This window comes from Xiphophorus couchianus, chromosome 14 (assembly GCF_001444195.1).
Source record: "Xiphophorus couchianus chromosome 14, X_couchianus-1.0, whole genome shotgun sequence".
Classification (NCBI taxonomy): domain Eukaryota; kingdom Metazoa; phylum Chordata; class Actinopteri; order Cyprinodontiformes; family Poeciliidae; genus Xiphophorus; species Xiphophorus couchianus.
In genome coordinates, this window is record NC_040241.1 from 13,262,114 (window position 1) to 13,285,767 (window position 23,654).

Consider the following 23,654-nt stretch of genomic DNA (forward strand, 5'->3'; position numbering starts at 1 on the left):
ATCCTCAGTCCATTTGTTTTATCAATAAATATTATGATCTTTTTTTTAAATTTGAAATCGTTTCTTGTAAATGTATTCAATATACCTTGCTAGTCTTTTTCAGTTAAAATAATGGGTAAAATAATATTAAAAAAGCTCTGGATTTACAAAAACATACTTGCAATGTACTTTACTTCCTTTTGCTCAAATATTTTTATTCAGAAGAAATCCTGCATATATAAGTGAACAATTTTTTATTTATTTTTTTGCACCTTGAAGCATGCTTTTGGTCTTATCTCTGGAGAAAAATGTGTCACAGTGTCTCTGCAAGGATGCAATGGCATAACTTTGTAATTTATGCCCCAGGCAATATAAACAGAGATATATAAAGTCCAAAAACACCAGTCAACATCCCCTGGCACAAACTAATAAAAAGAAAAAGCATGGGGAACAGTCTTAAAAAGCGTCTCTAAAAGCAAAGTTTTCTTTACTGAATTCCTTTGAGGCAACTCATGTCACCCGGTGCATAAATCTTAACACAACAAAGTGTCGTTGATGTAAAGAGCTAAACAGAAAATATTGCATTGGTGTAAGAAGAAAATTACCATTTTCAAACGTTCCAAACAGTTTAAACAGCCCGGGCCATCTTTGGTGGCCGCAAGGTTGTTGGCTGTGAAGTGGAGGCTACTGTGTGGCACTTAAACAACAAGGGTGTGAAGTGACAGATGAGAGAGCAAACACATAAAAGGTCGAGACCCTTTGCATACTGAGAGAGGGGAATTTGTGGTAACCTGAGAGCTGCAGTTTGTCTAACAAAGGTGCTGTCTTAAAAAGCTTAGAATCCACACAGGCCACTGTCAAATTCAGATTGCTTTATTGAGTAAAAATGAAACAATTTATTCCTTGTAAGATAAAAAAAAAATTTCAGTTCAGATGGCAAGTTGCAATTTTAGGTTGATTTCTCTTTCTTTCTGCCTCACCCTCTTGCCTCTTCATTCTCCTTCCTCCATCCTACTGTCAGAGGGACACATAATCAGGTTTTGTGAGATTTGTTTCTAGATTAGCAGCCACCTTCCCTTCAGATAAGAAGCTGCTGTGATGAAGCCTGTCCTGGGAGGCACAGGGCTGTGATGAAACACCGCATCTGACATGAACAGATCTGTTAAGAGCACAATTAAGACACTGTCTAGCCATATCTGCCCTAACTTATCGCTTCTCATCTTTCCACTCTTGTGTTGAGATGAGGCTGAAAAATTCTGACTAAAACTAGATAATCTGTCAAAAACTGAAACCGGACTCAAGGTTTTTCCAACAAGTTTGCCAATTCAAACGCATCCATTCGTACGACCAATACGGGTATCTGGAGTTGTAGGGAGGGGCAACGGTGCTTCTATATGTATCCCGACAGATGATAGCCTCTGTCAGAAAACAGTTCTGTGTAGGAAGATAAATCTCTCTTAAAATAATTTCTGAGTGTTTATAAATCGTCAATATAGACACTGACAAAACAATCTGATGTGTACAGGAAGCCATGACAGATGAAGTAGAGTCCATGCAGAGTAATATCCATCTAACATGTAAGGGACATCTACAGTACCAAATTCCCATTTAAAAATTTGCATATAATACTTTATTGTGATTATAACAACATCGTCAAAAAAGCCTGTCCAATAATCATTGTTCAGTGTCTCAGAATAGACCAGTGAATCTTCCCAGAATGCTACCTGAGACTTCCCATCATTTAGAAAAGGTGTAAGCAGTTAATACAACACTGTATTTGCAAATCAAAGTCGTTCGTCACATTTCTTAGCTTTTTAAATGTTTCTCTAAATTAAAAACAAATAATATTACTGATTGTTATTGAAGTCTCTGGATAAGAATTTGGATTTATGGCACTATTCTTTTCTCAGTTTTGTAGTTTTCAAGCATCACTGCCACTGAAGAAGATACTCAAGTCTGTTTTTTAACATCATCACCACACGTGTAGCTTGCCTTAATGACAAGAAATAACTCAAGATGACAATGTCGGTGTTCCCAGTGTGTTTTTTGATAATCCAGCTCTGTTTTGTCTCTGTAGTCCTTGTTGTTGAGGGCAAAGGACAGGAAGACCTTTTGAACTTTATTGGTGGTTTTGGTTTTCTTAATGATGTGCACGGTATGTTTAAATTGTTCTCCAGGGCATCAGGCAACCTGCATTTCTAGATGAATGGGTCTTGGTAGTCTTTTTGAGGTGTAAGTCTCCCATGACCATGATGGATCTTTTAGGTGCGAGTTCCCATTTGGTGAAATTGTCCCCCTGGTGGCTATGGGTGGTATAGGTGGATCTTTTGTTTTCAGAGATATTTGCAGGATTGTTTTTAATGTGGTTTTCCTGAAGGACCATGAGATTGTTTTGGGGTTTTATTAGACTAAGTGTTTGGCAGGGATTGAGTTTTGGTTTCAAAGTTGTGCAATATAGAGTGTGCAAGTGAGACTGTGAGTCACCTTGTTTTTCCTTCCCTGCTTCTGGTGGAATATTTTTGTGTGCAAATGGAATAGAATAGACCATAAAACAGACATCGGTATCAAACCAAGATAACCTGACTAAATTCAAAGTGCAGTTCTTAAAGGGTAGTTTAAGGTATTAAGGGGAAGAATCAAACCAAATGTGAAAAAATAATTGCCCCTACAATCTTTCTGCCTACTTTGGTGGATACCACTGCCATTGACTGTTTGCAATAACTTCCAAGTATTCTTTTATATTATATTGATGTTTTGTTCTTATTAGCAGATATTTTTCAATGCAGCCCTAGAACATCATACCTCCACCTCCATGTTTGACTGTCAGTGTCAAATATTGTGATAGTGCTATGCCAAAGACCTTCACTGAATATTTTCCCAAAATGTTGAGTAACTTTTGTTGTTTTGTTTTACTCCAAATGTTTGATAGATCCATATGTTAATTTGGTCAGCAGTGGTCCTGGCACTCTCCCATGGAGGTCCAGTCTCTTTCTTGTTGTTGAACCATGATCACTGACTTTAACTGAAGCAAGTCAGAACTGCATGTTTGGTGGGCTTTTTCTGATATTTTATGACCTCCTGGATGATTCTTTGATGCACTCTTTGTGTAGTTTTGGTAGGCTTTCTACTCTGTGAAATGCCATTTATTCCTATTTATTTACTAGGGTCATTTTTTTGAAGGAGCAGTCTTTTCAAATAAAAACTTTTACATCTTGAAGAGATTTAAACTAACCAGACAAAGACACAGTATTTACTGGATCTCTTCTTTTCAGTGACTCAATTTTACTCTGGCTATAGCCGCTAGAATGTTCTATATTAAATAAAGCCAGGTGGGATCAGCTTATAGAGTCTGGATAAACTTGCCAGCCACAAATCTAAACATCAAATTCCCCTTCACAGCAGATGAAATGATAAAAAGAGCATGTGCGTCCAAAGAGCATCTGCATCACTGGGATTTATTTGTGTTTATAGGGCTGTGCACTCTGGGTGATAGATGAATTTTAGATTATCTTCCTGTTCTTACAGCTTCAGTGAGGCTGCACCAGCCCCTATCCATTAGGGCGAAGGAGAACATCTTCCTGAAAAAAGCAGACTTGTTCTCAAAAAACAAGCTCTATATAAATCAACATCTGATAATTTGTTTACTTTTTTGTCCTTTTAACAGTAAATGCCAGGGAGTTTTTCTTGTTTGTGCACACATTGCTGTGTATGTAGCAAAGGATCTATTTGTCTGATAAGAGCCATCAGTCATAAGAGAATAACGGTAGAGGTTAATGTGTCAAGAAGAGTTGAAGAATGTATGGCTATTTTCTCATGAGCTTGGGCTTCAGAACCAGACAGTGGTTCTTATCAGACACACCAACAAGCACAACGGAACAGCAACTGCTTACAAGAAATAAAATTTCCCCCTTGCATCTTTTGGAGCAGATTTTTCCTCAGAGATGCCCCTGAGGGAATCATTATCTCTGCGTAACACCACAAAGAAACTCTGTACTTCCTTTAACGTCTTCTTTAATTCACATCCATTATTCACAAGGAATATGAAGTCAAAACTACAGGGAGGCCAAGAGAAGCCTTTATGTCTCATTCAAGATGATTAAGAGGCAGCTTCAGATAGCATCGTTATAACATTTTATCTACCATTCTTGTGTCTGATTGCACTAAAGGCTCAGACTGGCTGACTAAATAAGTGGAGCATTTCAAATAAAATTACTGATGGGTATCAGAACTGCTTGGAAAAACCCACAAAGCTACTGAAAAAGATGTCAGAGATTTATATCCACTCATCATGTTTGAACTATAATTTCTTTTTAAACTGGAATGAATATATATAAACATGCAAATTCAATGCCTTTCTTGAACAAGAAGTGGGCACACAAGTTTAAATTCTCTGTGAATTGTCTTTGATTCAAGCAGGATTAAGATATAGACACAGTAAACATTGGATAAATGGTACTTGGTAAGAAACATAGAAACCACATAGTTTTGCAACATTCTTTCTATCAGAAATTATGGAGTTTATTTAAACTGACTGGTTTGCAGGCTCATGCCATGGTTTGAAAACCAGTTTTAATTTTTAGGTTTCGAATTCAACCATCCAGCTGTGGATTTGGTACTCTCAGTAGTTTCCAGTTTATAACAGAGTTTAACTTTGGTTGTTTCTGGACTGTTACTGAACATTTTAACAGATTCAGAGGTAACAGTTTTGGTCAGATGGCACTAATGGATGTTCTAACATGACAATAAAATTTGTTTTAAAATAGATGAAGCAAGCAAACATAAAAACCTCTGATGAGGCCTTGACCTCAATATTGTTGAAATGGCTCAGATCAAAAAACAACCCATTTAATTAAATCCCTTAAATAAAATACCTATTCTGCAAAGAGGAGTGGTCAAATATCCAGACAGAATTATGGCAAAATTGTTCTAATGATTATAAAACAGCATGGTGTGGATGTGCATATTGGTAAAGGGCAGGGAACTCATCTATAATAAAAAGTTGTGTGGTCTTATATAATTTGGCCTGTATAATTCTGACCATGTGTGGATAATAGAAAATTGATAATAAATTAAAAGTTGCACACCATTTTTTTAAGTCCTACAAATGATTCCTTTGATAGTTCTCTCGCCACCTAAAAATATCTGTTTATGTACATCTAAAAAAAAGCCCAAGTTAAAATTACAGCAAATTGAAAGACTGCAAACATTTACAGAAATTGTTCCGGCAGTTTTTCTTTTAGTTTTCCTTAGCGACGACTGTGCTAAGGAAAACTAAAGCCAGTCCTGCGTGTGTAATTGGATCTGGATCCTGCTCTGAATGCAGAGAAGTGGAAGAAAAGTGACAAGGTGTGATTAGGTATCCCCTGAATCACACTGACTGTTTGTTGGCAGATGGCTCTTTTGTCAAACTAATTTGTTCAACAGAATAACCAGGTCGATAATTACATGCTGCTTTTGAGGCTGTTGGAGCTATTGTTGTGTTAAAAAATCCTAATAGTGAAAACTAAGGAAACAGAATGAATGTAACCTCAGGCAACATGTTTTTCCCCCGCCCCTCTCATTTATTTTACACTTGGTTTGTAACACACTGGCATATAGAATGTAGCCATCATAAGCAAAACTCCAATGCAAATCAATATTTTTCCAGCTTAGGACATTTTTGAATATTTAAAAAAAAACTTACATCTTTTCATGGCAGGTCTACATGAATGGTTGAGTTGCATCAGATTAGACCCTCACTAATCACGGACGCAAATACACATGATAGGGTATTAGGAGTCTTGAGCGGAAAGGGGTGTGACGAGGGTGTTGGGTTTCATGTCAAACCACCTGGTGAAGGGACTTTTAAGGAGCGCTGTCTCAGAGTGCCAGCGCACAATAGAGTATTCAGTCCCACAGAAAGGCCTTCTAACAACTGCTCATCCGTTTTGGAGAAGTTCAAGTCTTTCATTTTGGATGGAGAGCAGGATCAGACAGCTCTCTATGGCCGGACACCCCACCGGGTCGCTTGGAGGACTCCCGATGGCCCCTTCCCTCCTGGGTCATCCACCTCTTTTTCTCCGTGCCTGCAACCCTGCGCTGGAGAGGGGCTACCTGAGGACCCCGAAGTGCGCCCGGTGTAGAAACCACGGCGTAGTCTCGGCGCTGAAGGGCCACAAGCGCTTCTGCCGCTGGAGAGACTGCGTGTGCGCAAAGTGCACCCTGATCGCGGAGCGGCAGCGGGTGATGGCGGCGCAGGTGGCACTCAGGAGGCAGCAGGCTCAGGAGGAGAACGAAGCGCGGGAGATTCGACTTATGTATCCTGGCCCAGGCATCGGAGGGCAGGCGGGGATCAGTCAGGGGCCGGCGGTAGGGCGCGGAGTGCCAGCGGCGAGCAGCAACACGCCACCAGCTCCATGTTTTGACGTTTTTGGCGCTCAGAACCATAAAGAGGGTGGGTTGTACGCGGATATTTTGAATTATTAAGCATAACCTGAAGTAATTATTATTATTTATAACTTCGTACTACACAGATTGTATATTTTTTGGTTACTACCATAGGAATAGTTTACCAAGCAAAGGGTAAAAGTTGCGTAAAGTATATATTATTGAATTAAGAATTTTGCGCACAAGGACAGAATGGCACAGCGGTGCCGGTTCAAGGATGTTCGAGGCCTTACGCAAAATTTTATTTGAGAGCACTATCACAATTATTATTTTGGGTGCAGAGGTGAATGAGTCAGAGAGGAACTCTAAAACTTTTATTTTTCGTTCACCGTTAAAGTAGCTATGGAATTAGTGTGCACGAGATCTGCTCATGCACACTTAGATATGAGCAAGAGGAGGCATTAAATAAGAATTGAAATGTTTCTGTTATAACTTTAAAGTAAACTGGTCTTATTTAGTTTTGTATACATTTAGCACATTTGTCAAAGTGTCCTAAATTCAAGGCCCCAGTAGCAGTAGCGTACACTCCACTTATTAAACTCCTCTTTTCTCCTCTGTGTTTCAGATGACAAAGTGAGCAAATACAGCATTTGCAGTGGATTTCTGGGTCAGCCACTTTTTACGTCCCTGAATGCACGGGTGCCCTCTCCAAGTGACAGAAAGGATCTGTCTCCCAGCAAGGACAACAACTCTTCACTCGCCAGTGATAGTGGAAGTCCATCACCGCCATCTGATCAGCTCTCAGATAACACTCAGAGTCCACAGAGGTCACTTTCGTCCTCTGATCCAGAGTCCGGCAGCGAGTCAGAGAAACCCAAAGACTTCCCGAATCTGGACCGTGACCCTGCTGACATCATGGCCAAGATCTTCCCCCATAAGAAGCGAGACGCCCTGGAGTCCATGGTGAGAACATGTAAAGGGGACATTGTGAAATCCATCGAGCTGGTCCTGAACTCTAAGGAGAAAAAAACTGACACTGGCAGTTTGTCTCCATCTTGTCTGCAGAGCTCAGTGTTCAAGCCTGCAGCCGGACTGCCAGGAGCTCTCGGTTCTTCAGGGACCAAGTCCGCCTTCTCCCCTCTCCACGTCCACCCGGCTCCCGGTGGGGACAGCCTCTATGGACTTAGTCCTCACCTTGGTATGAGCCCCCTGCGTCTGGCCTACTCCTCTGCCAGCGGTGGTCTGGGTGGGTTCATGTCCCCGTATGTGACATCAGGACTGATGCCACTGTTGACCCTGCGTCCACCATTGGACTCACATTCTTTCCCAGGAATGATCAGAGACTTTTCTTACATCCAGAGTAAGGATTCCCTGTGCAGTACAACAGGTCTCTACACACGACTGAACAATGATAAATAATAGCCCTAAAACAATATCACACGATAGATGATTTTTGTCCAGTTTCTGTTTTCCTGCTGAACAATGTAAGTGAAATCGTACAACTGAGTTTGCTTGCAATTGTGTAAAGTTTGTATGAAATTGTTTCATTGTAATAAAGGGATTTTGTTTTATATGTTTCTGAATCTATCCATCTATCCAGATGACTAACAAAAGCTTGTATGTAAAATGTTTCTTTCTACAATGTTCACATCCTTTAAACTTTCACTGATCTTTTCACATCACACACAGTATTACGTTATTGCTAAGCACAAGGAACATTTTATAAGTTACATTTTACATACATAAAACCTGGAAATGTATGGCATGCATTTGCATTCCGCTCCTGTATAACCAGATTTCACAGCAATTACAGCTGCAAGCATTTTGGTGGATGCTGAGTTGCTTTGTCAAGTAAAAGCTTTGTAAAATTCAATGGAGACCATCTATGATCATACACCGAAAGTCTTCCCACGTATTCTCAGTTGGATAGGATGGGGTGTTCAATGGCACATAAAAATATATGAATATCTACCCTCCCACTGTAGCTCTCGCTTAATACTTAAGGTTATTTCCCCTCTGAAATAATGTTCTGTGAGATTTCAAAAGCTTAGCATATAGTTTTCTGACATAAAACCGATCTAAGCATCTCCACAACGTCCTCCCTAATCTGTTGACTGTATTAGTTAGTCTTTATGATGCTTGTTCACTATGTTCTCTAACAAACCTCTGATCACAAAACATCTGGATTAGTAAATGGTGCTGAAATGAAATGCACAAATTTCGTAAAAACAGCCACAAAAACAGCCGTAAAAACCACACTTTAATTTGTAGAAATATAGGAAAGCAATATAGTATTGTCCTTCCACTTACAATTATGCACGATTATGATGTATTGTCCTAATATATAAAAGTATCAATAACATACTGTCAAATTGTGAGTCCAATGTGACAAAATGTAAAAAACTTCAAGAGGTGAAAAAGTATGCAAGGTAGCGTAAAAAGATGAAATATTCCACTACTTCCGTGAAAAAACATTTGAACCTTTTTGCCTAAATAATCTCGTTTTCTAAAAGCAATAACTTACATTTTTATTTGTGATTACTTAATAAGGGTTGAAAACAACCAGCATGCATAGTGAAACGCTCAGCTGACATTTTATAAAGGTGTTCAATGAAACGTATGTGTTAAAAAAAAATATATATATATATAAAAAAAAGATAAAATTCCAAATTACAATTTAAATTATTATTACCTACTTTGCAGTATGTTACTAGCATACGGAGTCTAACATTTTTTCAAACGTTAAATACAAACAAATGTTTCTCCAGTGTCTCCTGCGTGCGACGCTTCTAACTCGTGATTGGTCCAACCCTCAGCCTCGAACCAATAGAAAGCTTGGGAAGTGTCACGTTGTGGAATGTTTCAGGAAGCTGGAACATGAACGGTCTAAACACTGGTCTTGCATCCTGAGTTTGAAATATCCTTGAGCGGGACTTTAATGAGACGTGGCTGACAGAGGGCAGTGCTCATTTTTGTCCTCTGAGATGCGTTTCCACATTATCATCGCAGCTTTTCTCTGGGCTGCGTTTGTGGAGTCGCGGAAAATCCGAGGAATATCATCGTCCTGTGAGTTCAGCTCACCGTTTTAGCTAAAGCCAAGTCGCTCACGTCGTATTTATGCTATCAATAAGTCTTCATTCATAGTCACAACTAGTTCATATATAGCTGACTTCACCGCAGACTGTATAGATCTGTAAAACATTTAGATGTATAGGTTGCAGCTGGAGGAACAAACATGTAGATTTCAGAGAATCACAACCATTTACTTACATCAATTCATAAAATGACTCTTATTTTGTCTTTGTGTATTTCTGTGTAGCTCATGGCCATGTTTTCTCTTGATTTAACAGATAAAAGGTTCTACAGGGAGAGGAAGTCATTTCTGTGCATAGACGGATCCAAAATGATTCCTTTCGAGCAGGTGAACGACGACTACTGCGACTGCGCAGATGGATCTGATGAACCAGGTAAACATGGATTAACAATAGATGAATCATCATTCAGATTTCAGGACTGTGTAATCACTAGCTGCAGGCACAGACGTTTGACTTTGAACAATATTATGTTTTTGTTCTACTGTTTAGAAATAAAGTGTTCAGCTCTTTTCAACAGCAACATTAAAGCTGTTTTGCAATATTCGGTTTAGTTCAGATGGTTATTATCTTTAATTGGTTTGGTTGTTTATGAAGGCTAAACGAAACACAATTAACCTTATTGAGATCATTATGAATTTGACACTTCTATTAGTTGCCCTAATTTTTTATACTAAAAAATTAGTTTTTTTAGTATAAAAAACTAATTTTTATACTAAAACAGGTTAGTACTTAAATTACTGATTATTTTATTTTTATTTTGTTGACAAATTAGTTGAACTATATGCATTTTAGTTCATATTTCTAAGCTTGAATGAAATTAAACTGCATTTCCTAAGGGTTGTTTTTGTCATATTTTGATATGCAGATATTTTTTTGTAATGATCACTACTATTTGTACAAAAATAATTATAGATTAATGTATGATAAAATGATTAATCAAATAATTAATTAGATGTGAACTCTAGTATTTCTTTCATTAGGAAAAACCCAGATTCCAAGCATAATTGTGTTGGTTTCCAAGGCAAACTTGCCACTCACAATATGACGCATGTACGTGTGCTGTAAAGGCACTGGCCCGGTCCCTATACTTGCACTACTACACCCTATGCTGCGCTATGAAATGTGCACTCAGTCATAGTGCTTTTTGACTGAGAATCTCAAACAATTTCTTTGGATTTTCAAAAATGTCACACACAAAACAAAAACATTACCATATTTCCACCTATTAATTCAAAATGTCACATACTGTCACATACACTAAAGAGTTGTGGGTATATATACTAACTAGATCTTCTTGACTAAATCAACTTTCCAGTTTGGTATTCCATGGGGTTCAGTTTTAGGGCCATTGCTAATCTTGCTTTAACTGCTCCTTTAGCTCCCATAATGCCAATTTCTCCTACTCACTTTCAAAACTGCACATTTAATTAAAATGGCTGGATTCAATTAAGGCTGGCAGTTAACTCAGTAAAATCAAAATAATAATAATAATAGACTGAAATAATTCTTTGCTTAAAAAAAAGGCCATGTTCTATCATTTAAGAAATATTGCCAGCCAGGCTCCAGTGCCTTCCTGAAATTGAAATTTTAATTTATGCTTTGTCTTGTCTGAATGATTGAATGCATTCTGTGAATGTCTTTAAAAATCTACCATTCACCAGTTGCAGGTTGCTCAGACTGCTACTACCAGGCGTCTGGTTTGAAGTGTTTCATGTTTATTTCTACCCACAAACTTGTTGTCAGGTCATTGTGACTCAACAGCCTAATCTACTAACAAAACTTTTCTCTAGTCCTGGTGTCTTTTATTGAGAATATATGATGAAGAACTAAATACCAAGAAAATGTCTAATGTTCTATGAGCTGAAATATTGTAAGTGTCCCTCATTGCTGAAAAACATTCAGTTAAACTTTTGTAAATTTAAGAATAAAATAAAACTGTTTAATGCTTAATTTAAAAAGTTTCCTGTAAATGGGGTATGTGGTCTACTGAAAGGGCCATTAATAAACTGCGCCATCACCAGCATCAGTGTAAGTGCTATAATAACCCTCTTTCACCGCTACACACAGGGGAGCAGCACAAGTAGGAGGTTAATGATGCCAAACTGAGCTCATGTTGAGTGTGCCTATATCATCAAGCCTGGTGGAGTTTTACATCAGATACAGTCCAGGAAAAACGAGTGATAATAAAGGTGGTGCTTCATCAGACCTCCGCTTAGATAAGATATAACTGTGTCCATTTTCTCATGAATAGTTTTCATATTCAAAACAAGTTTGGAACTAGTTAAGAATTTGCATCCAAACTAGGAGCATAGGTCAACGTTTTTGTTTTTTTCCCCCCACAGAAATATGTTACACCATTTAAAACTGGTACAAACAGCTACAGACTGTTGTCTTTGTTGAATTCCAAATAAAAATATAAAACGATGATAAACATAAACTGGAGGAAAAAAGAAACAGAAACCCATAAGCCCATAAAAAACAGTTGTATGTTATGCAACTGACACACAATTATCACGTTCGATAAAAATGTTTATAGGTCCTTTAAAAATAAATTAATCTTTTGTGGCAGAAGCAATATCACACATAAATATAGAAAAACTACAACCTTCAATTTCAGCACTATTTTTCAGTAAGAAAATATTAAGAATTTTCTGAAATAATTTAAAATTGTGTAAAAATTCCCTTTATTAAAATAAATCTCATTTGTTTTTTTTTTTATTGTACTTTTATAAGATCAAAAAGCATTCAAGAAACATGACTTAATTTTTCCCTTACCAGACATAAACTCAGCAATCTTCCATGCCTATTCTTGTTCCTAAACATAAATCTACTGAATAAATGCACTCAAAAAAAGCTAGATGTTCTGCAATAAAAGCTGAATTTCATTTAGGAATTTTTAAATACTCCAATGAACTAGTTTAATTAAAACGACTAGTTTTTGAGAATTATTATGCATTGTATTCTTCCTTTGATTTCTTTTTAATCTGGCTCTATTCAGGCACCTCAGCGTGTCCTCGTGGTCGGTTCTACTGCACCAACCTGGGCTTCAGGCCGCACTACATCCCATCATCTAGAGTCAATGATGGCATCTGCGGTAAGCTTTAACTTTATGCTGAGTTGCATTGGTGAAAAATAAAAAAATAAAAAAATAGATTTATTTATGAATTTTTTCAAAATCAATGTTTACATACAGAATGATTTCTATTTCTTTAAGCAGTGAGGGAAACCCGATATAATGAGGTTATAGCTTTGGAAACTTCTGATAGGTTAATGGACACATTTGAGTCAATTGGAGGCACACCTGTCGATGTATTTTAAGGCTACACCTTAGACACACTGCTTTCTTTTTTCACACAGTTAAAAAGTCAAAAGAAATCAGCCAAGATATCAGGAAGAGAATTGTGGCCCTGCACAAGTTTAGTTCATCCTTGGGAACAATTTCCTGTTTGAAGACGCTGAATTGATATGTTCAAAAAGTTGCATAGTATATGCAATCATAGACATGATGAAAATGTCCAATCATCATACATAAAAGCCAAAGACCTTGTTAAGATGCTGGGAACACAGTGAGGAATATCCTGTACTGACATAGGTTGAAATGCCATTCAGTGAAGATGAAGTCATTAAATGAAACATAAAAAAAGCCAGATTGCAGTTTTGCAAATACATACAGGGACAAAGACCTTTCCTTTTGGAAACATGTCCTCTGGTCTGATGAAACTAAGATGGAATTTGTTTGATCAGAATGTTTGGAGGAAAAAGAGGGACACCCGTAAGCCTGGGAACACTATCCCAACTGTGAAGCATGGAGGTAGCAGCATAATACTGTGGGAATGTTCAGAGCTCCAGCAAAACATTGTGAAAAGCTTATGAAAGGCCTTTTTTATTCACTTTATGTAAGCGTCTGGTTTTGACTGTAGTTGAATGTATATTTAGATGAGTATTGAAGTAAACGTTCTCCGGGGAAATAGATGTTTAAATCTAAAAAATTGAAGTACTCTTTTAACTTCAAAATTCAGTTTGTTTTTCCTTTGTGCGTTCTGCCGACTTGGACAAGCAGCTGTATCTTGTTTACTGTTAAGTAGGAAGCAAAATGTAACCATGAAGTTCTTTAATCCTGTTAATTCCAGCTTTATTTTTTTTCTCCCTTCAAAACTGTTCTTTATTCCTGCTGAAAACCTAAAACTTTACCGCAATGGATGTTTTGTTTTTTTTAATGCCACCTTTCTTTTCTGCTTTTGTTCTTCAGTAACTCTCTGTTCTAGTTAATCTCATGGAGCGCATATATAAACGTAGAAGCAGAATTAGACCACATGCAACTATCAAAAGAACAAAATGTTCCACTTGTCTCTTATTCTCCTCCCATTTGTCTCACCATACCCACTTAAAAACCAAACACATCACCACTTTTCCTCATCCCATTTGAAATTCAGATGGGTTGTCGTATTCCCTGCTATTTTTTTAATTTTATTATTTTTTTACGGTCTTAAAACTTTTCATTCTGCTGGCCACAGATGGGGTTCTGGATAAATGCGAAATTTCACACTGTGCCCACATTACTGGTGAAACATCTGAGCAAAAGCCAGATCAGAGCATTTGCTTCAGTGGATATTATCAGTGGTTGATGTCAAGAGACCCTCTGTGAATTCGAGAGATATGTGATGTAGGCAAAAAGACTTAATCTTCATCTTTAAAGATGAAAAGTCAGTGGCTCAGGCAGTCCCCATCTTCAAAATGAACAGACAGTTGAAAACATGGATGGATAAAGACACAATTTACACACCATCTAATTTCATGTGCATACATTTTTGCAGCTGAAGAACAGAGTTTGCCCGGACAGTGGTACTACAGGTGTTTAATTACATGGTACTCTGTTTAGGTAGCTTTAGGTGCTCTGAAATTTCAGACTCTTAGGATTCTGTGCCAGTCTGTCCATCCTCCTGACTCCGTTACCTTGATTTCCAATTTAAATGCAGCATTTCCTTTGGTTTAAAAAAAATATACTTTGGATCACTCCTTCTCCCTTTTGTCCAGGTACTGAGTATTTTTTAGCATTGACAGGCAAAGAAGAATCAAAAGGACCCTTGCTCGAACAGAAAAAAGAGAAGTGCGGTGGAGAACATTTAAAGAACTTCTAGAACAGACAAAGATGAACTGCATCACACCAGGAGATGGCTACAAATGTTGTCTTTCATTTAATACTGGTATTAGAACTTGGATGTAGAAATTTGTTTGCAATTGAGCCATATCGGATTTTAAAATCCAGATCAATGAAAAAGTCTTTTGAGACCCTTTTGTTAATTTTCTTTGTTGTGTTTTGCTAAAGAAATCTTGCTATGGTGGTATTTATTACGAAAAGCTTGAGTACTGCTCACATAGAGGTTATTAACTAGAATAGAAGAACAAAATAGAGATGTTATAAGGAAGTAAATATTTTTCAAGCTGTAAATATCGACTTCTCATAATGTTGATGTATTCACTAAGAGAAACCTTTGAAACATCTGAAGTGTTTCTAATTGTCCTTCAGTATAATCTAGTATGGTATTCTGCTTTTTTCCCTCGTGTTTGCTCTTTGATTGTGATTCCTTAATTTAGAGCAGTGACATTCTGTTCACACTGTGTGCTGCTATTCTGTTTTGTGTTTGTTTTTGTTTTTATGTGGTTTGGACGGGGTTCTCCTGCGTCTCTCGGCAGATTGCTGCGACGCTTCAGATGAATACAACAGCCACGCTCGCTGCCAGAACACTTGCTGGTAAGTTGGATCAAAACTGAGATTCAGTACCTGTTAAATTACCCAGTTTTTTTTTTTTTCTTCAAAGTAAATCAGATGGTAAATGGGATTTTGGATTAATTGGAACAGGACATCTGGAGCAATTTCTTTTTCTTTTTGTAATTACAGTGATAAAATTCTTTTAATAGGAGGATTTTATCTCAGAAACTGCATGATTGGCTTACAACCACACCTGAGCAGCAATAGTAACCTAATCATTGTGCCACCAGGGGGCATTGTATCTCTATGATAAGAAAAAAATGTGCAGTTTCAGACTTGCTCTAGTGATTGATATACGTGGAATTAATGGATTTTAAAGCCCAGTTTGACTCGAATCTTTTATTTATTTTAGATTTATTTCTGCAGTTTAACTCTCATAAATTCTAGATATGCTTTGTCATAATCAGGAAGTGTGTGTTTAGCTGCGCTTCGTGTCATGTTTTACCATTGTGATATGCAGGAATGTAAGCTGCTGCGTAAATGCACACTAACCCACTTCTTTTGTTGACACTTCTCTATTTGTTTCATTTATTTTCTGCCAGCCTAAAAAAAAAGTACCACTTGGAAGCAGTCGATCTCATTATGTTTCCACAAGGTCTCCGCTCACATTCTGTTAGCCAGACTTCTAAAATGATTTAACTCCACCACATAGCATCTTATTTACATCTGTTTTTTTTAACCCCACCCCATTTGGATTTCTACTGCACCGCAGGCCCTTTTAAAAAATTGGATTGCGCCGACTTGGCTGACCGAAGCCTGGGTGGCTGTGGTTTTCCTCAATAATGATGGTTCTATGCGCCTCCTCTCTTGGCTTTTCCTCTAGGAATCTGGGACAGAAAGAGCGGGCGTACGTGGAGGGTCAGATGAAGACCTTGGATGAGGGTTTGAGACTCAAGCAGCAGCTGATTGAGGAGGGGGTGCTGCTCTGGAGGGAAAAACAGGTAATTTGAAAAAGTAATAGAAAATGGTGGTGATCTTTTACCACAACTATGTTTTTTGTGAGTTTCAGCACCTCAACTGATAAAAATATACATTTAATGTGGGCATCAGAAACACACAGTCTCTCTAACTGGCTGAATATTATGCATTTGGCTTGGAGCGTTTGAAATCATGCTTTTTTTGAAATATCATTTCTGATCAAAAACTGCCTCCAAGCTTTCTTTTGCGAGCACGATATTGCAAACATTGATATTGCAACGGTAATTGCATCTCCCAGGTTTTCTTTTTGTTGCAGTTTGTTTTGACTGTTGTGCATAAAGATACTGCGGTTTACCAAAATTGGACCATTTTCAGATGGACTTGCTAATGTGAAACAGTGGTGAAATCCAATTGTTTTCCACTCTCAGGATTCTTCATACCCTGGCAGATTTAGATTTAAATTTTTGTTCATTCAAAGTCAGAGAAGTGGGCTCCTCTTAGAAGATACTAAAAACATGTAGAAAAACTAAACAAGACCTACTGAGACACAGTCAGTAGGTTTTATTTTATTATTTAATTTAAATAAATTGCATATTTAAACTTATTTGCACCTTTCTTAAAACTGTTGAACAGCATTTTGCTTGTTTCCAGTGATATTTTGACCATTTATTTTTAATGCTGAGCTCCATATCTGTATGTTGAAAAGACCCCTTGCCAGTGCACTGATGTTTAACTACCTTCACATATTTCCTAATGTTAGTAATACTTCTAACCCAAAGAAGCATTTTAGTAATATTAAAATAAAGCTTTAAATCTGCCATGATCAGGAGCTATTGGGTTGAGGTAACATCACCAATCCTTGGTGCTTTTAAGAATGAACAAGACTTAAAGTAAGTTGACTTTAAGTACATTAAGGTGGTTAAATAGAAAAAGCACAAAAGGTGAAAGAAGCTATTAAAAGAAAGCAATGTACTCTATGAAATGTCTTTGGTTCATGCAGCTGTTGGAAAGCGAGAGAGAGCATAACTTTTAGCAGATAACAAGAAGGCTTTCTAATGTGAAAGAGATAATATACAGAAATCTTTCACAAGATTTCTGTTCTTTAATTTTTGTTGAAGAACATTCTGTAATTGGCAATGTTGGCAATCTTTTATAAATCTGAGTTAAGATAAGTATATGCATTTTCTAAAGCATACAGATAGACTACTGTTTTTACACTGCTAATCACTGTTATGGGATCCTAAGGGTTAACTTTAAATGTTAACATCATTCAAATAAGTATTTCTTTGTTTTGAAATTGTAAAGCCCTGGCTTGTAGAGAGCATGGTGCTTTTCTAGATCCGTAATGACTGCATAGATAGGAAAGCAAGAGGAAAATATTTGCATGCTCTTCTTATATCTTCCTACATGATCGTATATAAACAGAAATCTAAATTGGACCTGCCATGTCAGGTCTTTGCAAAAATGGGAGAGTGGAAATTGGTCACTGAATTCTTACAGGTGCATTTTAATATGTTAACTTACTGGAATTGCAAATAGAGAAAATGTGTCAAATTTAACGATAATGCTTAATTTAGCCGATGAGAGAGACGCAAATGAAGTTTAAAATCAACCTGAGAAAAATATCAGATCTGTTCCCCAAAGCATTGTGTTAAGTTAAAAACATAATTTAACGAGGACAAAATTTGCATTTCCCGCACTAATTTTAGCATCTTAATTTGAAACCAGTAAGTTTGTGCACATTTTCATAGGAGCAACACAATGACAAAGGGGGCAAAAAAACAGTGTCGTCTAAAATGGTAAAAAACCCTGCAGTCTGCTCTTAATTTGCTGCATCCTTGTGAAGATTCTGTTTGTTGTTGTTATCTTCTGCACATCGAATTAACTTTTCCCCTCACTAGTGTGCGTTGCCACATTGCAACTGCACTGTTATCACCTGGCTAGCTGGCTAACACGCTCGAGGAATAAGGGACGTCGAGGTTAATTTTGTTTCAGATGTGCTGGATCCGGAGGATTTCTCTTCGGAGTGAGCAGCTTGTGCTCTGCGGTGCTGTTTTAGTATGCATGTTCACAGCACCTGCTGCTACATACGCCTGTTGTACAGTCAGAGCCAGTTGATAACACAAACCTTACTTTTCCTTTTTTTTTCTGGAGGTTATTCTTTCTTCCTTGAATACTGTTTTTTTGTGCATGTTCCGGATCATGGCATCTTTTCATTATAGACTATTCGACGAAACGATGCACGCTCCATTGCGGTTTTCACAACTTTGTCTCCAAGAGCTCATCATTCTACAACAGGTTATGCACAGGTGTGAAAATCAGCAACATGACAAACTTGCCTGTTCAAAATTTTATCACTAGTGATATTTTAAGAAAAAAATGATGGTTGGATGAATATATTTTTGTTATTTTTTCCCCACAAAAATGTCAAATATCAAGAGCCACCTTGATGAGCAGCTGGATGTAAGGATATTGTGACAATAATCTGATATTTACTTGACCACTCAACGACATTAAGCACTGAAGTTTCATCCCCAGATGGTCATGTCATGAAAGTAAATGACACAAGTTAGTGATAGAGCAAAGGATTGTGGGAGGCTTATCAGTCATAACAGCAATATTAAAAATTGGATATTGATATCTGATGTTCATATGTGTGCATCCCTAATATTATGTCCGATCACTTGTTTCCATTTATGTCTTTCTATAAGTAGCTGGCTGGTCACACTGCTGCATCTTAGCATATTATTGGAAAGTTGTAGAGAAGGAAAAAGTGTGGTTAAAAAAGGTTCATGAGTTCAGGAAGGAGATTAAAAAGACGAATACAGCAGCTGTAGTTCATGCTTCAAGGAGTGATAATGTCAGAATCACTTTTCTTGAGCTAAGAGGAGATGAGGCAGAACTGTTGCCCATTGCTAAAAGTCTCTCTTGTCAACTGCAAGTAAGGTTTTGTATTTATGGTTTATCATGGTTCCAGAGACTGAGTCAAGAACAGCGAGACACAGAATCCAAAAGTGAGGTTCAAACTAAAGATCTGACCGAACTACCAGTAGTACAAAGACTTTGTTTAAAGACAATTATACAGGTGTGCTTAATTGGGCAGAAGACTCAAGTGACCTAAATTTCGTAGAGGATCTTTAAAGTTCTGTTAATAAGAAGGCTAAACACACAACAACCAATCGTGCAGACATGATCAAGGCAGCTCTTAAAGAAACCTGGGCGTCTCAGCAGAGCCACGAGCTGACCATCTCCACGCCACACTACAACAACACAGTGATTCAAGCAAAAGAAGCACAAATCAATGACTGAGTATATCTACTGTCAAGTACAAGGACATCCTTTTCAGCTGAAAAATCTGTACAAAAAATATATGTTGGTCTTATGTAATTTTTAAGTTTTATTTGCTGTGAGCAATAGTCATCAAAATTAACAGAACTTAGCACTTGAAATATCTCTGTGTCTAATAAATCTATGTAAATGTAACATTTTTTAAAAATAGAGTAACATTGTTGTTTATTGAGATACACCAGTAATCAATGCATCATTGCCGTTTAGGATTATCAAAAGGATTTTTATTGGTTGTCTGAGCGTAAACGTTAAATTGTCTGCTACAGTTTGAGGGTTGAATTTTCTTTTTCTATTTTTTGCTTTTTACTTTTTTACATGACTCTTGAAATTAACAGTACAAAGCGTTGGCCGGCATTCAGGCCCAGCCACTTTAGAATATGTTCTTTGGACACTGAAGGACTCTTCGTCGCTACAGCGCATTTTACAGCTCTGTGACTTTGTCAGGGCTGCGCTCAACCCTTTTGCATTAAAATTAGCTGTTTAGAAATCAGCTAGTTTCAAGGCATTTTTAAGCACTTCACAGAACAGTTTTTTTTTTTGAAGAGCATTTCAGAAATCTCTTTCTCTAAACATTTGTTTATGATGAAACATTGACGGGGAAAAAAGACTTGCTCAACAAAGGTGATTTGATTGAATAAAGCTTTTATCTGCCGCATTAACCAGTCACAATCTTTGATTTTTTTTTTTTCTTCTGTCAGCTGAATTTCTTTGTTTTGTTTTTATTTCTTCCCAACATGCATGCTTTGTGGTCTTACCCATATCCTAGCCCCCGAATGTTCCCTTTTTTCTGCCAGCTGAATGGCAGATCGGGGCTAAAGTGTCACCCAGTGCTTCCAGCATTTCCACACTTTGTGATCATCGTCTCTCCTGACATTGCAGGGTGAGTTCAAGGCCGTGGTGTTGGGAACCTTATACAATGACTCAAATATGAACTCCTGCTGTGGGCTCGAGGCTTAAAGACAAATCTTCTGCTATCAAAACATTTTATGAAATTCCATCCCTTTATTCAGTATTTGTACATAACCTATAAATAAATACAAGCTGACATGTTTATTTAGTAAATTTTTGATTACATTTGTACATTCCACGCTGAACATCTTCAAGCATGAAATATGATGGGAATAGCTCTGATCTGTTTTCTGAACTCCTCAAATTTTCAGAGAAAAGGGCAGATTAGTTTTATGTTTTAGCAAAAGTGTAGATTTTCAATAAGATTACTTATTGTGCAGAGCTTTTGGAATCTAACTTTTATTAGACATTTTCTTTTAAAATTAATTTCTAACATTTTAGTTGTTTTCCTCACAAGTAGAAATCTTCTTGTGCTCTGGTAATAGAGCCCATAAATCACTGCTGCAGACTGAAGGTACCCAAGCAAACGGCTTGGCCTAGAAAGGTAGTCATCCCTGGCTGAAACCCCCAGAATCCATCAGTGCATCACCAGCGTCTCTGAGGAGAGAATGGAAGGCAGAGTCGACACACAAACACACTCACGGACACCCCTTTGCACAAAGGAAGCTGGTCCTCTTTGATGCAAATTGCTCCGTTACAGAGTGTGATGATAGGTTTTGCTTGGGTGTTATCAGCTGTCAGTCTGACGGAGCTGATTTAATGAGTCTATGATGCAAAAACAGCCACTGTTGAATGTGTTTCTGGCAATTAAACAGACTTTGTGGTTAAGAGGTGGATGTAGAAATAAATGCAAACTAATACGAGGAGAAAAGAGGTTGTAGCATAACTTTTGCACTGGCTAACTATCTTTAACTTTTGAAAGTTGAAAATAATCACCAATTTTTAGAGTAAAAACCAAAGAATTTAGGTTCATCTTATTTTTGTTAGCTTTACATTTTTTGAACGGGTGGTTATCAAAGCCCCATTCATCTCTTACTGTACTTTGACCCTCCCTCACTCACAAGCAAGATGTCAAAATGCCTGGACTCCTCGACTTGAAATAGCCACTGACCCCTGACTAAGAGGGAGCAAGACGCCTTTTAGACCCACTTCATCTGCAAAAAAACAATTTTAGATTTTGAGGTTCCCAAACCAGAGATCTTGCTCTCCAACGCTTTGAAATTTGTATGTACATTTTGGTCAAATGTTATGTGATAGACCAATGTGAAGTAGAAAATAATTGTGAAATTGACAGAAAGCAAGTCATGATTTTCAAGATTTTGGCATGTAGTACTACTCTGTCATCTTTACATTTATATTCCTGAATAAAATCCACTAAATTATGATTCAATTCCTCATAAATAAATGGAAAGTGTTTAGCACAGCAACTAACTTGCTAAGAAATTACCTTTTACCTACACTATCTGGGAAAAGAGAGCACTGAAACATTAGCTGTCCATGGTTACTCTGGAGTAGCAGCAGAAATCTGCAGCTCAGGTGGGAGAATCTGACCACAGCACTGTTACTCTTGCGCTCTATAAATCAGGGATTTATGCAACATGGAATTTATGGAATGGTAGAAAACTAAAGCTGCAGATGGCTATGAACACACCATTCCCACCATGAAAGGTATTGTTGACACCATGCTGTTGGGATTCATTTCTTTATCAGGGACAGGGAAGGGACTCAGAGTAGACGTGAAGTTGAATTTAAAATAAAAATTCATGTTATCAAACATGCAAGCTAATTTTTTGTTTATAAAAAAGAAAACAAAATCTGTCTCTACATGTGTAAACATGGTAGGCAATTAACCCAAAAGACTTTTTTTAACCAGCTTTTGATGCAGTTATGGTTCAAAGCATTGACTCAGGAGGGGCAGGTTTGAATTTTTAACTTCACAACAACTCACTACTTTGATGGTCTATTACATTAAAGCACAATTAAATACCCTGACATTTGTGGTGCTAGCAATGCAAAATGTGAAAAAGCAAAAGGACCAAGGCAGTTTAAAGAGTTCAGTTGGATTCATTGCCAAACCAATGTTTTTTGACATTCAGACTTTAAGACTAAGGACAAAAGTAAACTCATATGTGCCACAAATTTACGAAGAAATAAATATCTTTGAGGTTTGATTGAACTGCTTTCTTTGAACACGGAACATGAATTGGGAAATGACTTAAAATAGGGGCGAATGTATGGATTCTATGTAGGTGCAATGTGTGTGTGTGTGTCTGTCGTAAACAGCTTACAAGGAATCCCATTTTGAACGACCTCATTCAGTCTGAAAAATTAGCTCTGCGGTCTGAGTATATCGGCTGTGAATCAATCTCCTGTTCTGATAAATGCACCGGAAGGAGCACAGGACGAGTGGAAAAGTACAAGGAAAATGGCCATTATCCACATGTCTACTCCATTAAAAAAGTTTAAGGCTTACATGCAGAATACATGGCTCTGCTTGCTCCAGTTTTATGCTGTTGACCCAAAATATAGTATGACTAAAGGGCTGTTCATGTTGGTGAAGAGCCTTGGTGTTCTGGCACAAAAATGCAGAAATCACAAAGCGCTTAAATCATAACAATGAAGGTTTGGTGTAATCATGTTTGCCCTGTTGTCCCTTTGCAGGCGCAGCTCAGAGAGCTTCAGCGGGCTGCTGAAGATCTGCAGATCAAGTTAGAGGAGCACAGAAAGAGGAAACATGAAGCTGACCGACTCAAAGAACAAACATTAAAGGCTTTGAAAGCTGGGGATAAAGGTAAGGCTCCATCTATATTTAGGACCCACTTCAAGACGTTTGCTCATTTCGCAGAGTTGTTCCAGTTTACACAGTTGGGCCGTCGTTTTGGCTACAGGGCAGCTTCCATTTCGTGTCTGCTCAGCCTTACTGGAGCAACAGTAAATAGGCTGAGCAGCTCGGCTCAGGTTGTTCAACATCAGAGGGGGAAAAGAAATGGAAAGGTTAAGTGCAGATTCCTCTGCAGTGGAAATTAATTGACTTGGAGAAAGATTGCTGAGCAGCTGCAAACTGTATTCCCTCTGCTCTCCTTTTTACATACCTCAAACCTTCAGAGAGACGTTGCATATGAGTCACAGGAAAAATCCCTTATCGCTGCAAGCACAAGCTGGCTTGGCATTTAAGCGACGCTCTGACTTGTGCATGTGTTGGTACAGAAAGTTGTGAGGATAGGAACTGGGTTCTATCATCTCATGAAATGAAAGATTTACATTCATTAAATGTGGACAGAGGATGCATTCAGTCTCCAATTTTTAGATGTCAGAGACAGAAATACACA

The 23,654-nt window shown here is 37.7% G+C and overlaps 2 protein-coding genes across 3 annotated transcripts in view; both read left to right on the forward strand.

Moving 5' to 3' along the window:
• The first annotated feature begins 5,682 nt into the window (after window positions 1–5,682).
• On the forward strand, window positions 5,683–7,918 carry LOC114156857 (doublesex- and mab-3-related transcription factor A1). Of its 2 annotated transcripts, XM_028037389.1 has the most exons (3): window positions 5,683–6,412; window positions 6,971–7,308; window positions 7,411–7,918. In XM_028037389.1, exons 1-3 carry the CDS (start codon window positions 5,797–5,799, stop codon window positions 7,762–7,764), a joined length of 1,308 nt encoding a protein of 435 aa, XP_027893190.1. In that variant the 5' UTR covers window positions 5,683–5,796; the 3' UTR covers window positions 7,765–7,918. The 2 variants fall into 2 exon arrangements, with proteins under 2 accessions (XP_027893190.1, XP_027893189.1); XM_028037388.1 differs by having other exon boundaries at window positions 6,971–7,918.
• A 1,296-nt stretch (window positions 7,919–9,214) lies between these two features.
• Window positions 9,215–23,654, forward strand: part of LOC114157421 (glucosidase 2 subunit beta-like) — a 152,861-nt gene continuing 138,421 nt past the window's right edge. Inside the window, exons 1-6 of the mRNA XM_028038366.1 lie at window positions 9,215–9,411; window positions 9,696–9,812; window positions 12,439–12,534; window positions 15,135–15,192; window positions 16,034–16,151; window positions 22,987–23,116. Of these exons, the coding sequence (XP_027894167.1) occupies window positions 9,330–9,411; window positions 9,696–9,812; window positions 12,439–12,534; window positions 15,135–15,192; window positions 16,034–16,151; window positions 22,987–23,116 (601 nt within the window). The 5' untranslated portion in view covers window positions 9,215–9,329. The remainder of the gene's footprint in view (window positions 9,412–9,695; window positions 9,813–12,438; window positions 12,535–15,134; window positions 15,193–16,033; window positions 16,152–22,986; window positions 23,117–23,654) is intronic.

Coding starts and splice junctions, on each gene's coding strand:
- LOC114156857 (XM_028037388.1), top strand. CDS start 5,797: ATGTCAAACCACCTGGTGAAGGGACTTTTAAGGAGCGCTGTCTCAGAG. Junction 6,413..6,970: donor CGCTCAGAACCATAAAGAGG/GTGGGTTGTACG, acceptor TCTGTGTTTCAG/ATGACAAAGTGAGCAAATAC.